Below are 16,609 nucleotides of genomic sequence, written 5' to 3'. Positions count from 1 at the left end.
AGGGAATGCCCCTCCCACTAGAACCGAGAACAAGTTTATTTTCCCGTTTATTTAACACCCACCCACCCCTGTCCCACCCGTGTCCGACCCGACTGGCACAGGTCCTCAGGGCACGGCAGGGAACCGGTCCTTTAAAAGCAAACCCTAAAAATAAATAAGCGTGAGTCTCCGTAGTCGGAGGGCTAATGTCCAATAGCAGCAGCGGGTCCGAATCAATTCACCAGCAGCGAATGCTCCTCCGAGGCGTCCCTGGAAGAGAAGCCGTATCAGCCGGCCAGCGGGGCAGAAGGCAGCAGTTCCCTCGGGCCCACGCCCTCTCCGCAGCCCCCAATACCCAACTCGAACCTGCCGCAGCAGCAGAGGAGGCTGCAGGCCGAGCCGCTCCCTCGACGGAACTTGCCGGAGGTGGGGCTGTCCTGGCACTGCGCGATGTAGGCCTGGAGCTCGCTCTCCTCCGCGCCAGCACCTCCGGGGTGCTGCGGGGAAACGCGGGGTGGCCCCTTTGATGTCTGGCCTCCCCACCACCACCACCACCTCGCCAGCCAGCCAACTGGATCTCCTCCTGGTTCCTTCCACCAGCCAAGCTTCCCCACCTCCCCCCACCCCCACGCACTCTCACTCTGTACTCAGTGTCCCCTGCACCTGTCCTTCCTCATGGTGTGCTTCCCCCAGAGACCTTCCCTGGCCTCCCGAATATGTGCCCCCGCATCTCAGTCAGTTGGTGCCCTCTGCTGTGCTCCAGCACCCAGAACCACACGTGACACAATCTGGGTGCTTGACACACAACTACTGAGTTGGGTGCACACAGCGGGATCAAGGTCTGGGCTTGTACGTCCCAAGCTGATACACACGTGTGACGTTGAGGCGCCAGAGCAAGCTCCACAGGGGCTCCTCGGGCCTGGGTGACAGAGTGTGTCTGTGGGATGGTTTATCCATGTTTGCGGGGGGTGGGGGGTGCACATCTGCTTTCAGCAGAGCCTTCACCCCCTCCCAACCTGGTAGAGGAATCAGCATCTCTTCCCCAAGTCCTTTCTGGCTACTGGGCCTTTGCTCTGGCTGTTCCTTCTCCCAGGTTCTCTCTCTCTTCAACTCTCATCTCGTCAATCCAGAAGTTTCTGAGATGATGGCAAGGTTTGCTATCTGTGCCGACCAACCTGGTCGTCACCAGCCATACTGGCTTTTGGGCACTTGATACTCGAAAGATGTGAGTGAGGAACTGAGTGTGGAATTCACTTTGATTCAAGTCAAAATTTAAGTAGTCACAGGTGGCTAAGATTAGTATTAGCACATTCTAGAAACTTTCCCAGACTCACCCCAGTACCAGTCTAGACCAGGGGACCCTCTGTAGCCTTCGTTCCTTTCACTAGCTGTTCACCACCCTGCCCACTGGTCCAGACTAATCTGTATACACTGCGTTTCCTAGATACCCACCCAGCGCAGGGTCTGGCCCACCTGCCACCCCCACATTCTACTCCGACCCCTTTCCTCTGACCCCTGCAACCTGCAGGACCGCCACTCCCTGGACTTAAAGAGCTCCCGCCCAGACCACCCTACAGAAGAATTAGGAGCGGGGCCTTCCGGAATCCCTCAGTCCTGGGTTGAGCCTGGCCGCTTAGCAGCTGACCTCAGGCAAGTCACTAAAACTCTACAGCCTGGTCTCTCGCTTGGTAAAAGCAGACTCAGGAAACCTTACCTGGCCAGAACCCCACGCGGATGAAACCAAGACTGGCGGCTGCGATCGGCACCACCACCCCAGTCACCTCTCTCTGGCTTCTCAGAGTCTCCCACCTTCTCCCCCTGGGCCCTTCCCTCCTCACCCTGCCTCATGTGCCCTGAGACCCTACTAAGGGGACCTGGAGCCCCAGGTACACGGCTGCGAGTATGTGAGGGCTGGCCCCACTGGAGGCAGGCTGGGGGGAGGGCGTGGGGGCCGGCGCTGACCTTGATGGTGTCGTAGGCACCGGTGATGAGCGCGATGAAAAGGCTCAGCACCATGTAGATGAAGAGACTGATGAAGGAGTAGAGGTAGAGCTGAGAGAACAGCCAGACGAGGCTGCTGCGGCCCTGCTGGGCCTGCATCGCGGCGAACGTCACGAACATGTCGTCCCCGTTGATGAGAGAGAACAGGCACTCGGACACCATGGACAGCGAGCGAAACTGCCAGCAGGGCGGTGGGGTCGTGCCGTCAGAGGCAGCCACAGGCGGGGCCGGGGGCAGGGTGGGGTCACCGGGGGTCAGAGGGAATAATGGGCAGAACTCCCGGGAAGGTACCAGGGGCCAAGGTGGGTGATTCCGTGCCCCCACATCAACAACCAATAAGCCAGGGGTCAGAGGGTTCAGGAAGTGGGCTTAGAGAGGGGAGACAGGAACCCCTGGACTGTGGATCCTGAGCAGCACGCCCCGGAGAGCCCCTACCTTCACGTGGTAGGGCCCCAACACGATCCAGCCACAGAAGCAATAGCCCAAGTAGATGACAGCCACACAGCAGCAGAAACGCATGACGCTGGGCAGGGCCACCCGCAGCGTGGCAATGAGAATCTGTGGCAGGCAGATGGCGGGGGGGGGGGGGGGGGAGGGGGGGCACAATGAGGGTGTGGGAACCCAGGTGGGACTTGCGAATGGCGGTGAAGCGGGCAGGGCCTGGCTGAAGTCACGGCAGAGCCGCCACAGAAGCCGGGAGTTGAGAAGTTGGGGTTGAGAAGGGGCAGGGTGGGGACGAGGGGGCCTGAGGCTATCCCACGACCAGACTCAGCTGGGTGCGTGCAAAGCAGCGGGCTCACGTGGCTGTGGTTCAGGTGTAGTGACACGGACGTCTGGGGCGGGCAGGTATGGGGAAGAGGCTCCTGACAGGCCACCTAGAGAGGCCGCTGACTGCCATACGTGTATGAATTTATCTGGGGGAGGGAAGTGAGATCTGGGGAGCATATGGCTGCCGTCTAGAGGGTCCAGCCTGCACACACGCGGCTTACGTTGTACTTATGGAAGAAGGTCAGATAGCGGATGACGCCGACCCAGACGAGCAAGGTGGAGGTGCCCAGGAGGATGCTGCAGACATCGTAGCTCGCCAGGTTCTAGGGACAAGAGCAGCGTCAACCGCATCTGGCCTGGCCCTTCTGGCGAAGGTGGGGGGGGGGGGTGCCCAGGCAGGATGGGGGTTAACGCGTATTAGGGGAGCAGCGCCTGGAAGGGGACAACAGGGCCCCAGGCAGGACCTACCTTGGCTTCGATGCCAATCTTCATGATGGTACCCGAGATAGTGAGCACATCGCTGGTGACCAGCAGGATGTACCAGCCGTTGACAAATTCCAGCCGCTCCCACAGGCTGATGACCCGTCCCCGCTGCCGCCACATGAACCCAACAAACTCCTGCAGGAGGTAGGAGGCGTGAGAGCCTGTGCAGGCAAGGGACCCGCTCTCCCCTGGCCCTTATGGCCCCAGAGCTGGGCAAGGCCGGCTTGGGCACACGTGCATGCCACTGGAGGCAGCTCTCACGTTCTGCAGCAGAAAGCCACGGAGCAGCGAGCGGGCACACAGCAGGAAGGAGAAGGAGCAGGTGAGGATCACGACCACGTCAAACAGGAGCCGGAAGCTGTTGTCTCCTGTGAGGAGATGACTTGGGTAGAGCCAGGAGTGGCTCAGGGCCTTGGGGGACTAGGGACGGGGCTAGGCCAGGCCTAGGAGGCTGCAGGACTGGTTGTGGCTCCTCAGTGAGCTCACGGGTGACCTGGGCGAGTCAGGAACTGGGTCCGTGCTGGCCTGGGACTTGGCGGGCTCCCCGGGCAGGTCAGGACCCCCGGTCCTGGCTGGTGTGGGGTTTGGGGGCTCACCGTGCCTGAAGACGCTGGGGTGCTTACACTCCTGGATGTGGGCCTGGGTCTCCAGGCTGATGGGGATACGGCCGCTGTGCGCCTTATTGTCAAAAGTGATCTGTAGCAACACGGCAAGGCAGGAGGAGCCAGACTGGACCTTGGCACACCCAGGCTCCCAGATCCGCACGATGGACGGTCTGTCCAGCCCCATCCCCCTTCTCACCCCCACGCTGCCCTTGGCCAAGGGCCCCAGCCCCGGAGCTCAGAAGCCCTGCAGGCAATCCCTATTACTGGCAGGCCCTACACCCTCGTCCCGGACCCTGGGGCTTACCAGGACACTGAAGGTGTAGCAGTCTGGAATTTCGTTGTTGATCAGGCTCTGGAGGTTGATGGTCTTCAGCTGGAAGTGGATGGTGACGTTGATCAGCCTGGGGGGTGGTGGGGAGGCCTGGGTGAGGGGGAGGGGCTCTGCTCCTCCCGCCTGCCACCGCCCAGCCCCCACCAGTGCTCCTGCCCCAATGCTGACTCTGCAGCTTGCAGAGGAAGTGCTCGCACACGGGCATCAGCGTGGCCTTCCTCTGTCCCCGCCTGTGAGGGGGCGGCCAAGGATGCCTGGCATCCTGCCTCCCCCCACCCTCGGCCCAGCCCTGGAGGCCCCCTCCATCAGGCAGTACTTGTGGAATTTGAGCGTGAGGTTCTTGTAACTGGCGCTGCCGTCCGAGAGGGAGAGATCATCACTGGGGGGCACAAGGGGTCTCTCAGGGGGGTCCACCCGGATGCAGTCTGAGGACAGGGAGTCAGGGAAGGGACACTGGGGGCGGGAGAGGCACAGGCAGGTCTCCCCAGAGTCCCCGACAGCCCCCTTCCCTCCTTCACCTCCCACTATGAGCTTAGCGGTTGTCCTTTGTTCCCCCACTGTCTCCCCAGGACAGAGCCCAGTGTGTCTCATTCCGGACACAGGCCCTAGGGCCTGGCCCTCAGTGAGCCCCCAGACATCAATGATATTAAGACACCACGCGTGCGTTTTCGGGCGGACCAAACATTCCCCCGAGGACTCCCCGAGCGTCGAGTCACGATCGATCGGGACAACCCTATCTCCTAGAAGGCTGGGAGGCAGAACCGGAATGTGACTCCCAGCGGCCGCGCTACCCCTCCTGCTGTGTCTGCCCCGCCTGCTTACCAGTGACAACCAGCGGATCAATGTCAAAGGTGTCGTTGGCCGGGTCCACGTGGCCACGGTGGTAGTAGTGCTGGCAGAGGGCCAGGGCCGAGCCATTGGCCCAGGGGCCACCTCCGCCCCGCACGTAGGCATACCGGCCCAGCGACACGTCGGGGAGCATCAGGTACTGCGGGCAGGGGAGGGGAGAAGCCGTCAGCCCTGCCTGCTGTCCCCTGCCTGCCCGCTCGCCTGCCGCCCCCCCGGGGGGCCCCCGCACCTGGTCCACGGTGTGGAAGATGGCCTGGTAGAGCTGCTCCCGCGTGTAGGCTGCGAAGGTATCATCTGCCCCATCAGAGTAGCCCAGGAGGAAGAGGTGCCGGAAGGCAATGGTGTTCTCCTCCCGGAAGGTCACTGCCAGCTGGTTGCTGAGCCCGAACAGGATGAGCTGGTGGAGGGAGCGGGCATCGACAAAACTGGGATGGGGCCTCCCCCAGGGCACGAGTGGAGGAAGGCCCACCAGAAATCCCCGGTGAGCAGCACACAGCAGGTGTTCGTACATCTCATGCCCGAGATCAACGTTCATTAAATGTTTAGCAGGTGCCGGGTTCTGTGCTGAGCCCAAATCTACAGGGTAAGTACCACCGATGGGCCCTTGTACCGAAAAGAAATCAGAAGTGTGGTAATACGCCCCGAATCACAGCACCAGACCCAGAGCTCCTTAGGGCAGGGGCTCGGTCTGATTCATCTTGGGGTCCCCAAAGCCCACCATGGGGCCTGGGATGGCAGCAGTATCTGCTAAGCCACCGGGTCCGTTCTCTTTGAGGCACCAGGCTGCCTGGGTTCAAGTGCCAGCTCCCCATGCTTGGTTGCTCTGTGATTTTGGACAAATCCCTTCACCTCTCTGGGCCCTGGCTGCCTCATCTGTAAAAGGGTGGCAATAAGAGTTGCCAGGACCTCCAAGGGCATTTGTGAGCTTACCAGGAGCTGTTCCCACACAGACCTGGGAGAGCTTTGTGACTGATCACTGCCATTGTCACTGTCCTTACGTTGCTGCAGCATCAGGACTAGGCTCTGACTCCAGGACTCTCCTTCAAGAACGGCGGCGGCCACAGCTGGGTTCTGCTGGGGCCCCTGCACGACTCACCTGCACAGTGACCACCAAGATCTTCACGACTTGCAGCATCAGCTTGAAGGGCTTGCGACCCTTGGCCCGGAATTTGTCACAGGGACTCATGAAAAAGTACTTGAGGCGGCGACGCAGGTCCTCCTCTTCCGGAGGGGCCGGGGAAGCCCCGGCCCGGGTGCCATACCCAGGACTGGGTGTCAGGAGGCGCTCCGTCTCTGAGGGAAAGGGAGAGAGGGCAGTGGGGACCACCTGGCAACAGGGGAGACGGGTCCCCTGCTCCAGCCAAGAAAATAACTCCCATCGAAGAAATCCCAGAAACTGCAACGTTTTATGGATACACACAGCAATAGTGCTCAGAGGCTACCAATTCCGATTTGGGGCTCAAAAGGGCCTGAGCTGATGCGTGACCCTGTTGCTCACTGGCTGGGGCAGGGCACCCGGCCTCTGAGCCTCAGCTTCCTCCTCTGCAAAATGGGGCAGTAATCTCTCTCACCGGGAAGCTGAAGGTCTGATGCTCACAAAGCATCGACCACAGGGGCTGGTGCATGGTAAGAGTGTCCGAATATCCCATCCTCGTTCCAGTTGTCGGTTTGTGGGGAAAGCACGAATGGCTTCCACTGGCTTCTCACAGGGCACTCAAGCCTCCAGGGCTTATATCAACTCCAGCCCCCAGGTGGGAGCATGGAGCTCAGCTACATTCCAGTTTTTTCTTTCTTTTTTTTTTTTTTAAAGAGAAGAAGAGCAAGCATGAGTCAGGGAGGGACAGAGGGAGACAGAGAATCTTCAAGCAGGCTCGATACTCAGTGCAACGTTCAATCCCATGATCCTCGGATCACAACCTGAGCCGAAATGAAGAGCTGGAAACTCAACTGACTGAGCCACCCAGGCACCCCTTCCCGTTTTTTCTGGTCAAACACCCAAAGAAGGGCCCTTCTGCTCATCGCTCATGGTGACCTGGCCCACCCAGCTGACACTCTCACAAGCCACAGGCCTGAAGAAGGAGAGATCGACAATAACAGAGCACATTTGCTCAAGACTCACTGTACCCCAGTGGGTGTCGTGATGCCATTTGTACGTCAGTTCCTGAGCTAATATAGCATCTTCATTAAGGGTCCCAACTTCTGGAAATCACACAGCCCTAGAAACAAATCCCAGACCTGCCACTTCCCAGTTGGGGGATCCTGGACATCTTTTAAAACCTCCGTGTCCTCATTTGAAAAGTGGAAATTAAAAAAAAAAAAAAAAAAAAAGTCTACCCTGAGGCTGAAATTCTGGAAGGTGTTCTGAGAATGAAGACAGACAAGACAAAAGCCTCGGTTCAGCTCTAGAATCTTAGTAATTCTTCAGCAAACAGGGACTATTCTAAGCATTACTCGTTCCCTTCACTCCTGATCAGCCCAAGAGGAAAGTCCAAGGTTTCATCACCTGCTGGGGTCACAGCTGGTCACAGCAGCCCAGGACCATCCCTGACAGCCCCCCCCCCCCCCACACACACACCCCTACTAGGAGAACCCTGCTTCTTTCCAGGACCTGGCTGGCTGGCTGCCTGGCACAGCCACCAGGATGAATGTGGCACCGTCAGAACCTGTCGTGCAGGGAGGGCCAGCTCCTGGCTGGTCCCCTTGGAGCTGGGATGTTGTTGTGGAGTTGTTTACAAGACAGCTGGATGGGAAGCCAGAGGGCAGGCCCGCCTCCCTAGCTGGGATCACAGTTAACCCACCCCAGATCCTACCAGCAGGGACAGCTGAAAGACCAACACAAAGGGTCCTCCTCCAGCCCCACCCCCCTCATTAAGAAGCAGAGACTGAAAATACGGGAGGCTGGGCAGCCACCTCCTGAGTTCAAGGAAGCTGAGCTTCCATGGGTTTGGACTTATAAAATCGAGTTAAGTGCCAAGGTCAAGGGGGCAATCCCCCCACCAGCTCACTGTCTGAGTTTAGAGAAGCTGAGCGTTGCCTCCTGGATTGGGGAAGGGAATCCTGGGAGTTTCACGTGAGGGTTGGAGAAGCTGGTGCCCGCTGAGAGTTCCAGCAAAGCTGAGCAAAGCAGAACGCAAACCCTGGAAACCTCCCCGGCGCCAGCTGGCGAGGCTGGCGGCCCACCCGCTGCCTGAGTTTAGGGACTCTGAGCACAACGTGGGTCCAGGAAGAGCACTCGGCAGTCCCGCCACTCCGAGGTCGGAGGAGCTGGTGCCCACCTGTGGCCCAAGTTCCAGGAGCCATCTGTCCTTATCTCCACTCCCGGGAAGCTGAGAGGTCAGCACCGGAGTTTAGGCGAGGGAAACCGGGAGCTCAGCCGCCCCAGGTCGGGGAAGCTGGCCGCCCGCCCGCCGCCCGCGTTCGGAGGCCCGCGGGGCCGCGCGCCCTCACCTGAGCCGCGCCGGCCCACGGGGGCTGCCATGCCGGGACGGGGAGCGCCGGACGCCGGCGGGCGCGGCGGGGCAGCCGGGGTCCGAGCGCCCGCCGCTGCCACTGCGGCCTCGCTCCCTCGCGGTGCAGCTTCAAACCCTCTCGCATCAGCTGACGCGAGCTGCGGTCACGTGATCGGAGCGGCGCCGCGCCCCCCTCCCCCGCCACTGGAAGCACGTGACCGGATCCTGTCCCACCCCCTGCGCCACGACAATCCCTGCGGCCGCAGCACGCATGCGTTGTCCTCGGCTGGCGACTTGCGGGGCGGAGGGCGGTCTTGGGGCCCTAACGCCGACGGTCCCTGAAGGTGCTGGGGGATGGGCTGGCTGTGAGAATGCCAAAGTAGGGCTGGTTCCGTCCTGGCTCCTTGCCTCGCCTCCGTCCGGTGCCGGATTCTTGAGTTCCACGTTCAAGGCTTGACCCCTTACCCTCCCCAGAGTCCGAGGATGATCGTCCGTCCTGTCTCATGGCTGCTTCTCTGGCCTGGCAGAAACCTCATGCCTACTCGCATCTCTTTCGGCCTCCGCTCCTCTCATCTGAACTGTCGGCAAATCTATGTCATTTCCTAATTGTGTCCTAAATAGGACCACTTATCCCCACTCCTATGGCCGTCAGCCGAGAGTCCCTCAACATTCCTGTCCTGGACCACTGCAGCCACCTCCTTCCTAACCTGAGGCTCCCACTCCTGCCCCCTGCACTACACTGTCCAGGCAGCAGCCGGAAAGCATTTTGGAAGAGTAACTCCTGTTGAGTCTTCTGCCACACCTGTCGACGTCTTCCAGTTGCTCAAGGATAACAAGCAAACTCCCACCTCAGTCTGCCGGGGCCCTCTGCTCTGGCCCCAATCTCCCCTAGCTCATCACTCAACAGCCCCGGGGCCTTTGCACACTCTTTGAAGCACGCTGGTTAAGAACTCAGGCTGTGGCGGACAGACAGTTTGGATTAAATCTAGGCCCTGACAACTGCCACTTACTTCTACATCCGCCAAAGTGTCCCTTAAACTCCACATGTCTGGTTGCTCGTTTGCAAAATGGGGATATTTAGTCATAGTTACCTGTCTGGTGAAGCTGTGGAATTAAAAGAGAAAATGCGAGAGCATACACTGCAAGGGTACAGAGCAAGGCCGGGCAACCAGCACTGACAATTAAATTAGTGGGTTATTGGGATTCTAGAATCCCTCCTCAGGAAAGCAGTCCCCCCAGTAACTGCTTTTCAAAGCTTTCTGAAGTTGGCATCTGTGAGTTCTGTGAAGGCCAAGGCCGTGCTTATCTTGCTCTCTGTTGAGGCTCCAGGAAGCAGCGGATTTTGGCTGAACACATAAATGAGCGCCTCTTGTGTCCAGTGCTGTACCTAGAACATGGGCTGTGAAGGGCGTGGGGTAGGCTGCCGGCCAGGTCTCCTATCAGCCTCCATCATCAGCCTTCTAGACTGTCAACATGCCAGAAATTCCACCACTCAGAGAAAAGCCAGAGGGAAGGGATCCTGTTCAGACCACCCGCCAAGGAAGTCTGCCCTTGACTAGGGTGGCCAGGGTGCTCTTGGGGGGCAGAGTGGTAACTACGGTGGGCCAGTGTGAGACCTTGTGGGGGAACGGGGAAGCCTGGAGGATGAGGGGCAGGGAGCCAGGACATTGGGGTTCCAGCTATGGCTGGCACGGGCCACACCCTCCCCCATCTCCCCAGGAAAGGGCTGTGCCTTAGTGGAAAAAGAGAGACAGGCAAACCACAACACAGAGCCAGGAGGCAGTGCGAGGATTTTACTAAACTGCACGACACACAGCTTCCCCAGGCCCCCGGGAGCATCGGCGCCCACTTCAGCCGTCGGGCCCCAGCAGCGCCCCTTGCTCCCGCACCCACTCAGGACTCTCGCCAGTAGGGAGGGCTGGGCTGACAGTGTCATGGGTGGGGGAGCAGGGTTCGGGATGAGACTCGGGGTTGGAGTCGGAGCTGGGGCCAGATCCGTGGTCAGGGCTGGCCACAAGGTCGGGATCTGCGTCGTGACCAGGCTTAGGGTCAGAAGCTTTGATAGAATCAGGGGTGGGGGTAGATTCGGAGCCAGAGACAGCTTTGGGGCTGGGATCAGGGAGGGAGCCCGGCTCGGAGCCAGGGTCAGAGCCAAGGCCAGAGCTGGGGCCAGGGCTGAGGCCCAGGCCGGAGCCGAGAACAGACACAGCATCAGGCCCCAGGAGGGAGACCTGCCCGGGCCGCAGCATCGAAGCAGGACTGAGGCCCAGGCCAGCGGCGGCCGCCGCGGCAGCGGCAGCCGCCGCGGCGGCGCCCTCGTGCACGCGCTTGTGCTTGGTGAGGCTGGAAGCCTGGCCGAAGGCCTTGCCGCAGAGCTGGCAGCGGTAGGGGCGCTCTCCGGAATGCACGTGCAGGTGCTGCAGCAGCGCGGAGCTCTGCCCGAAGGCCTTGGAGCAGTGGGGGCAGGCGTAGGGCCGCTCGCCCGTGTGGATGCGCAGGTGGTGCTGCAGGTTGGAGCTCTGGCCGAACGCCTTGCCGCAGTGGGGACAGCGGTACGGGCGCTCCGCCGTGTGCGTGCGCTGGTGCTGCAGCAGCGCCGAGCTCTGGCCGAAGGCTTTGCCGCACTGCGGGCACGGGTACGGCCGCTCGCCCGTGTGCGTGCGCAGGTGCTTCAGCAGCGCGGAGCCCTGCCCGAAGCCCTTGGCGCACACGGGGCACTTGTGCGGCCGCGGGCCGCCGTGCGTGCGCAGGTGCTGCGCCAGCAGCGAGCCGTGCCCGAAGGCCTTGCCGCACACGGGGCAGTGGTGCGGCTTCTCGCCGCTGTGGCTGCTGCGGTGCTTCAGCAGCGTGGAGCGCCAGCCGAAGGCCTTGCCGCAGGCGGCGCACTGGTAGGGCCGCGCGCCCGTGTGGATGCCCCGGTGCTGGGCCAGCGTGGCGCCGTGGCTGAACGACTTGCCGCAGTCGGGGCAGCGGTAGGGCTTCTCGCCGCTGTGGGTGCGGCGGTGCTGGCTCAGCCCCGAGCTGCGGCGGAAGGCTCGCCCGCAATCGGGGCAGGAGAAGGGCCGGGGAGGGCTGGCAGGCGCAGGAAGCACCGCGGGGCTGGCGGCCAGGACCTCGGGAGTGGCAGTGAGGCTAGATGAGAGGGGGTCCAGGTCTGGGGCTTCGGTGGGGCTGAGGGTGTCGCTGTTGGGGTCAAGAACCAGGGGGACAGGGCCGATGACGTCTGGATCCAGGTCGAAACTTGAGGACATGGGGTCGAGATCTTGGGGATCCGAGTCACGGGTCCCCGAGACGGAGCTCGGAGCTTCAGCATCGGGGTCCAGATCCTCAGAGACGGGCTCCAGATCTTCATAGCTGGGGTCCACATCTTCGGAGACAGTGTTGAGGTCTTCTGGGTCGGGCTCTGGGTCCAGCTCTTCAGGGTTGGGGTCCAGGTCCTCGGAGTCAGAGTCAAGCTCGTCATAAGTGGGCCTTGGGCCTTTGTGGCCTGGGTTTCTGACCAGGACTGAGCGCCGCATCCCTGGTGTGGAAATGCTGGCTGCTTCTAGGGCCGGATCTGCAGGGGTGAGGACAGAGGGTGGGTGGAGGTAGGTGCTGGAGAACAGGGGGTCTCTCTTGGAGTCTGGGCAGGGAAGTGAGAGGGGGCCGTGCCCCACAACCCATCGCTGCAACACACACATGGATCCTTCTCTTGTCTCAGACTGTGGGGAGACTTGTGGCAAGCCCCAGACAGGGCAGGGAGAAGAGGGACCCTGGTGGGACATGGGGGTGGGGCGGGGCTTCCCTTCTCAGCACCACACCTGGATGGAAGTCATGGGACCCAGCACTAGAGGTCTCCAGTACCCAGTTCCAGGGCTCTGCCCCTCTCTGCATCTTGGGCTCCTCCTCCCGTGGGAAGCTTGGGTCCTGTGGAGGAGAGAGAATCCAGGCTTCCTACCCCCTTGGCTGGGGTCCCCTCACGGGAAAGAGGGATAAGTCCCTGGGTTCCTGTGCTTGCTCGTAGTACACGGCCTGAATCCCAGTTCCATCACTGGGGAGGGCATATTTGGGGTTTCCCCTGAAACCTCGGGCTTGCCTCGTAGAGAGGAGCATTGTGAGCTCTGAAGCTTGGATGTGGGGGGTGAGTGGGGGGCAAAAAGCATCTGGTACTCATCTTGGGTCACTGGGGGAGGGCAGGGGCACCTCTGGCTTGCTTGCTGGGGAAGAGACGACCTGAGTGCCAGACCTCACAGTTCCGGGGTGGGAGTAACGGTCAAGACCCTTGTGTACCCAAATGCCAAGTTCCTAAAGCTAGAGAGGGTGGGGGAAATGCTGTAGGACCCAGTGGGATGCAGGGAGACCCATGGACCCCATAGCCAGGAGAGCAGGGGCAGGTGTTGGTATACCTGTCTGCCCAACTGGATAGAAATCCTGAATTCTAACCCCTAGCGGGGGGCGGGGGGGGGAGGTGCAAAAATAATACCTGGGGCTCCTCTTAGGTTACTGGGGGGGGGCGGTCTTGGGTCATCTCCTAGAAAAGGGGAATTCCTGAGTAACTGAGCCAATGGCTGAGATATGGCGACGGGTGTCAGGACCCTTTTATCCTCTCCTGGAGAAAAGATCCTGAATTCCATCCAGCCCCATGCCTGGTGGTTGGGAACAAGGTCTAGAAACAATAGCTGGGACCCCTTCTGGGGAGCACAGGGAGCTCAGGATTACCCGATGGGGAGGGGCGGTCTGGAGCTACCCACTCCATGGGTGGGGGCTGGGGAGCAAACGACAAATAGATCTGATCCTGGAGGGAGAGGGACATCCTAGCCACAACCCCACAGCTGGAAGTGGCTAAGCAAGAGGGTGGAGTTCTTAGATCACCTCCTGAACCCAGACACCACATTTGGGGGGGGGGGACAATGCCTGGGTCCCCTTCTGGGTTCCTGGGGGGCAGGGGGACCTTTAGACTGCCTCCTGAGGAAGGGCCCTCCCAAATTCCCATCTCTTAGCTGGAAGGGGGGGGCATTCTGAGTTCCTGGGGGGGGGGCCGGTGGACCCCTGGATGACCTCCTGCGAAGGGGCTTCCAGAACTCTGGCCCCCAAGACTGGAGAGTAGGGGGAACAATAACGGGGCTCCAGAGGGTCAGAGGGAACCCCTGGATCCCTCTCTTGAGGAAGGGCCTCCTGAACTCCCGACCTCAGGCTGGAGGGTGGGGAGAACAATACTTAGACGTCCTCCACGGTTCCTGGGATGGAGGGGGTCTGGATCGCCTCCAGGGGAAGGGGCGTCCTGAGCTCCCGACCCCACAGCTGAGGGTGCCCCCCCCCCCCATACCTCCCGATTTCAGGCGCCCAGCTCCGGCTGGGCCCTCCCCCGGGGACGCGGCGGCCGAAAGGGCGCGCTAGGCCCGCGGGCCGCGGGGACCCCCTCCCCTCACGCCCGCGACCCCGCTCTCCCGGGCGGGGCGGGCGGCGCGCGCGAGCGGAGGTTGGGGGAGAGGCGGACAGAGGTCGCCCCGGGCCGCGCCCCGCGCCCGCCCCCGCCCCGGCCGCGACCCCGGCCCCCGCCCGCCCGGCCCGCTCGCGGGGACACTCACCCGGCGCCCCTCGCCCCTGCCCGGCCCGCCGCGCCCCCGGGGCCCGCAGGAAGCCCCCCGCCCGCCAGCCCCGCCGGCGGCCCCCTCGGCCCAGCGGCCCCGCCAGGCGCTCCCGGGGAGCGAGAGGGGCCGGCCGAGGGCCGCAGCGGGAGCTGCTGGGACTTGTAGTTCGCCCGCGCCCGCCGCGGCCGTCGCCATCGCTGCCCCCGCCCCCCGGGCCAGCCTTTGTCCCGGCCCGGCCGCCCCGGCCGCGCGGCCGCGCCTTTGTCTGCGCCGCGCCCTCCCGCGCTGCCCTCGCCCCGGCCCGGCCCGGCCCCGCGTCTCAGCCTCTCGGGGTCCCTCTCTGCCCTCGCCTGCCTCGGCCCCCGTGTCTGTCTCTCGCCTGTCTCTCTTTCCATCCCTGTTCCCCTCTCCGCGCCTAGCTCTGTTCCTTTCTGTGTCTCTGTCCCTCTCCTCCTGCGTCTCTCTGTTTCAATCTCTTTGCCTCCGTTCCTGCCACTTTTTTCTGCCTCTGCCCCTCCGTCTCTCTTTCTGTCCTCCTCTGTCTCTGTCTCTGCCTCCTGCCCATGTGTCTGACTCTATCTTTGTCCAAGAGGCACCAAACCTTGTTTCCCTGGCCGACTGGCACTGCACAGAAACACAGCCAAGGCTCGGAGAAGCCCTGCAATTTACAAAGTTGTTAATCTTTGCCCAGCCCAGCGTCTCCCTTTAAGGTTCTTCCAGGAAAAGGGCTGGGAACGCTGTCCCTGAGTGTTTTCCTCCTACCCGGCTGATGGGTCACTCACTGCTGTCACTGGTGTGGACTCCCTGTGTCTGATGCCCACTGGAGTGACGATGATCTCTGGAGAAGCCTAGGCCAGAGCCGGGAAGGACTCTGGGCAGACTTTACCTGGAGACACAGATCCCCGCGAAGAGGGAGTGAAAAACAGCCCCGGCAGCTGGCAGCTGGGCCGTGATGTTCTTCACTGAACATAAACAACAGTCACAGAATATAAACAATGATCACACAAGGCCGCTCTGTGACCATGTCTGAACCAAGCCAGAGACAAGGACACGCTGCAACCACAAAAATGAATACACACCCTCCTCTCCCGACCAGCGCAAGTGACTGCTGCTTCTTACCAACGATAGCCCCGCGTCCATTCTTCCACTGCTGAGATAAAAATCATCAAAATACCCAGGCACCAATCCGCTCCCTGCTAGCACCAACTTAGACTTGGCCTCTACCGTCTTCAGCTGTCTTTAAAACTACCCAGCACATGCCTGCATCCCATAAGATGCCCTCCTGTCCCACAACACCCTCTTATGGAGGCACCCCATGGTTCCTATTATGTGATCTTTCCCGCTGGAGCAAGCTAAAAAAAAAAATTTTTTTTTTTTTTTTTTTTTTTTTTTTTTGATGACAGGTGTATTTCTGATGGTCGTTGGCCGGTTAATTTTGGCACCACCTACCCTTGAAGACAACCTCAAGTACATCAGGCCTCCAGGAGTCTTCTCTCTCCTGTCGTGAACCTTCTAGATCTGTGCCTTATGGTCTGAAACTTGCTCTCCACGTTTCTGCGGGAAAGCCCACAGAAGATCTGAGAGGTTTGAGACTGAAATTGGATTATGTCACTGGTTCCTCACCCCGTCGCCTCCCGGAAGATCCCATAACAAATAATACTTGTTTTGTTTTGTTTTTTAATTTATTTTTGAGACAGAGAGAGACAGAGCATGAACGGGGGAGGGCCAGAGAGAGAGGGAGACACAGAATCGGAAGCAGGGTCCAGGCTCTGAGCCATCAGCCCAGAGCCCGACGCGGAGCTCGAACTCATGGACTGCGAGATCGTGACCTGAGCCTAAGTCGGACGCTCAACTGACTGAGCCACCCAGGCGCCCCAACAAATAATACTTGTAATGACAGCTGTTGTTTCTGTCTGCCAAGTATCTCAGTCAGAACCTTGCTTTCTCTTTGTGGATCCTTCCCCACTACTCCAGTCTAACACAGCCCCCCCCCCCCCCACCAGTAATATTCGATCTAAGCTTACCAATCAGACAACTCCATCCCCTGGCCACAATAAGTAGGTCTGAGGACATGACATTGGAAGGTCTCATTCTTTCTCTGGGATCGTCAGCTGTATGTAGGACCTCATCTTACCCACAGCCACCTTGTGCAGTTGTCTGGAAGAACAGTCTGCAGACTGAAGCCAGTCTACACCAGGATGTACAGGTGAAAGTCAGAGAGACAGTTCTGGCAATATTGGTTGAGCTCCTGGATAGAGCCATACCTGAACCCAGATGCCCTGATCCTTTCCATTACCACGAGCCAACAAATTTCCCAGACAGTTGGGATAGTTTTGTCCCTTGAATCCCTATTCTTTCCCTTGAATCCATGATAGTCTTAACTTATTTAGAATTAGTACCTGGAAAGGGAAGGATATTGAGGGAAATGACTTCAAACGTGGGATTGGCTGAGCAACGTTGAGGTAGAGGGCCGGGGCCACCGCGTACACATACGTATTCATTTTAAAGTGAAGGGCACTCGCTAGATTTATACAGTGCACAATCTGCCCTGAGAAGAGACTTCCTCGAGAAACA

The 16,609-nt window shown here is 60.4% G+C and overlaps 2 protein-coding genes across 7 annotated transcripts; both read right to left on the bottom strand.

The window, feature by feature from the left end:
• Positions 1-34: 34 nt before the first annotated feature.
• On the bottom strand, positions 35-8,632 carry MCOLN1 (mucolipin TRP cation channel 1). Of its 3 annotated transcripts, none has more exons than XM_027050132.2 (14): positions 8,464-8,630; positions 6,113-6,309; positions 5,246-5,413; positions 4,990-5,155; positions 4,484-4,592; positions 4,141-4,237; positions 3,828-3,927; positions 3,493-3,599; positions 3,217-3,366; positions 2,970-3,071; positions 2,416-2,538; positions 1,942-2,157; positions 346-476; positions 35-249 (listed from the first exon to the last, which is right to left on the bottom strand). In XM_027050132.2, exons 1-14 carry the CDS (start codon positions 8,492-8,494, stop codon positions 213-215), a joined length of 1,734 nt encoding a protein of 577 aa, XP_026905933.2. In that variant the 5' UTR covers positions 8,495-8,630; the 3' UTR covers positions 35-212. The 3 variants fall into 3 exon arrangements, 2 of the variants coding, with proteins under 2 accessions (XP_026905933.2, XP_026905932.2); XM_027050131.2 differs by lacking the exon at positions 8,464-8,630 and adding an exon at positions 8,292-8,432; XR_008297305.1 differs by having other exon boundaries at positions 231-249; positions 346-2,157; positions 8,464-8,632.
• Positions 8,633-10,238: 1,606 nt separating this feature from the next.
• On the bottom strand, positions 10,239-16,551 carry ZNF358 (zinc finger protein 358). Of its 4 annotated transcripts, none has more exons than XM_053219933.1 (3): positions 16,435-16,551; positions 12,266-12,371; positions 10,239-12,021 (listed from the first exon to the last, which is right to left on the bottom strand). In XM_053219933.1, exons 1-3 carry the CDS (start codon positions 16,534-16,536, stop codon positions 10,316-10,318), a joined length of 1,914 nt encoding a protein of 637 aa, XP_053075908.1. In that variant the 5' UTR covers positions 16,537-16,551; the 3' UTR covers positions 10,239-10,315. The 4 variants fall into 4 exon arrangements, with proteins under 4 accessions (XP_053075908.1, XP_053075909.1, XP_026905926.2 ...); XM_053219934.1 differs by lacking the exon at positions 16,435-16,551 and adding an exon at positions 14,922-15,020; XM_027050125.2 differs by lacking the exon at positions 16,435-16,551 and adding an exon at positions 14,033-14,245.
• Between the last annotated feature and the right edge of the window lie 58 nt (positions 16,552-16,609).

Source organism: Acinonyx jubatus, chromosome A2 (genome assembly GCF_027475565.1).
Source record: "Acinonyx jubatus isolate Ajub_Pintada_27869175 chromosome A2, VMU_Ajub_asm_v1.0, whole genome shotgun sequence".
Lineage (NCBI taxonomy): Eukaryota > Metazoa > Chordata > Mammalia > Carnivora > Felidae > Acinonyx > Acinonyx jubatus.
This window is presented reverse-complemented; position numbering and strand designations above follow the sequence as displayed.

Excerpts from the sequence above, each read along its gene's own strand:
- ZNF358 (XM_027050125.2), bottom strand. The coding sequence starts at position 14,230 with ATGGCGACGGCCGCGGCGGGCGCGGGCGAACTACAAGTCCCAGCAGCT. Across the intron at positions 12,372-14,032 it reads GCAGGGGCGAGGGGCGCCGG|GACCCAAGCTTCCCACGGGA; the intron begins GTGAGTGTCCCC and ends TCTCCTCCACAG. Across the intron at positions 12,022-12,265 it reads GTCCCATGACTTCCATCCAG|ATCCGGCCCTAGAAGCAGCC; the intron begins GTGTGGTGCTGA and ends TCACCCCTGCAG.
- MCOLN1 (XM_027050132.2), bottom strand. The coding sequence starts at position 8,494 with ATGGCAGCCCCCGTGGGCCGGCGCGGCTCAG. Across the intron at positions 5,156-5,245 it reads TCTTCCACACCGTGGACCAG|TACCTGATGCTCCCCGACGT; the intron begins GTGCGGGGGCCC and ends CCCTGCCCGCAG. Across the intron at positions 3,072-3,216 it reads AGATTGGCATCGAAGCCAAG|AACCTGGCGAGCTACGATGT; the intron begins GTAGGTCCTGCC and ends TCTTGTCCCTAG.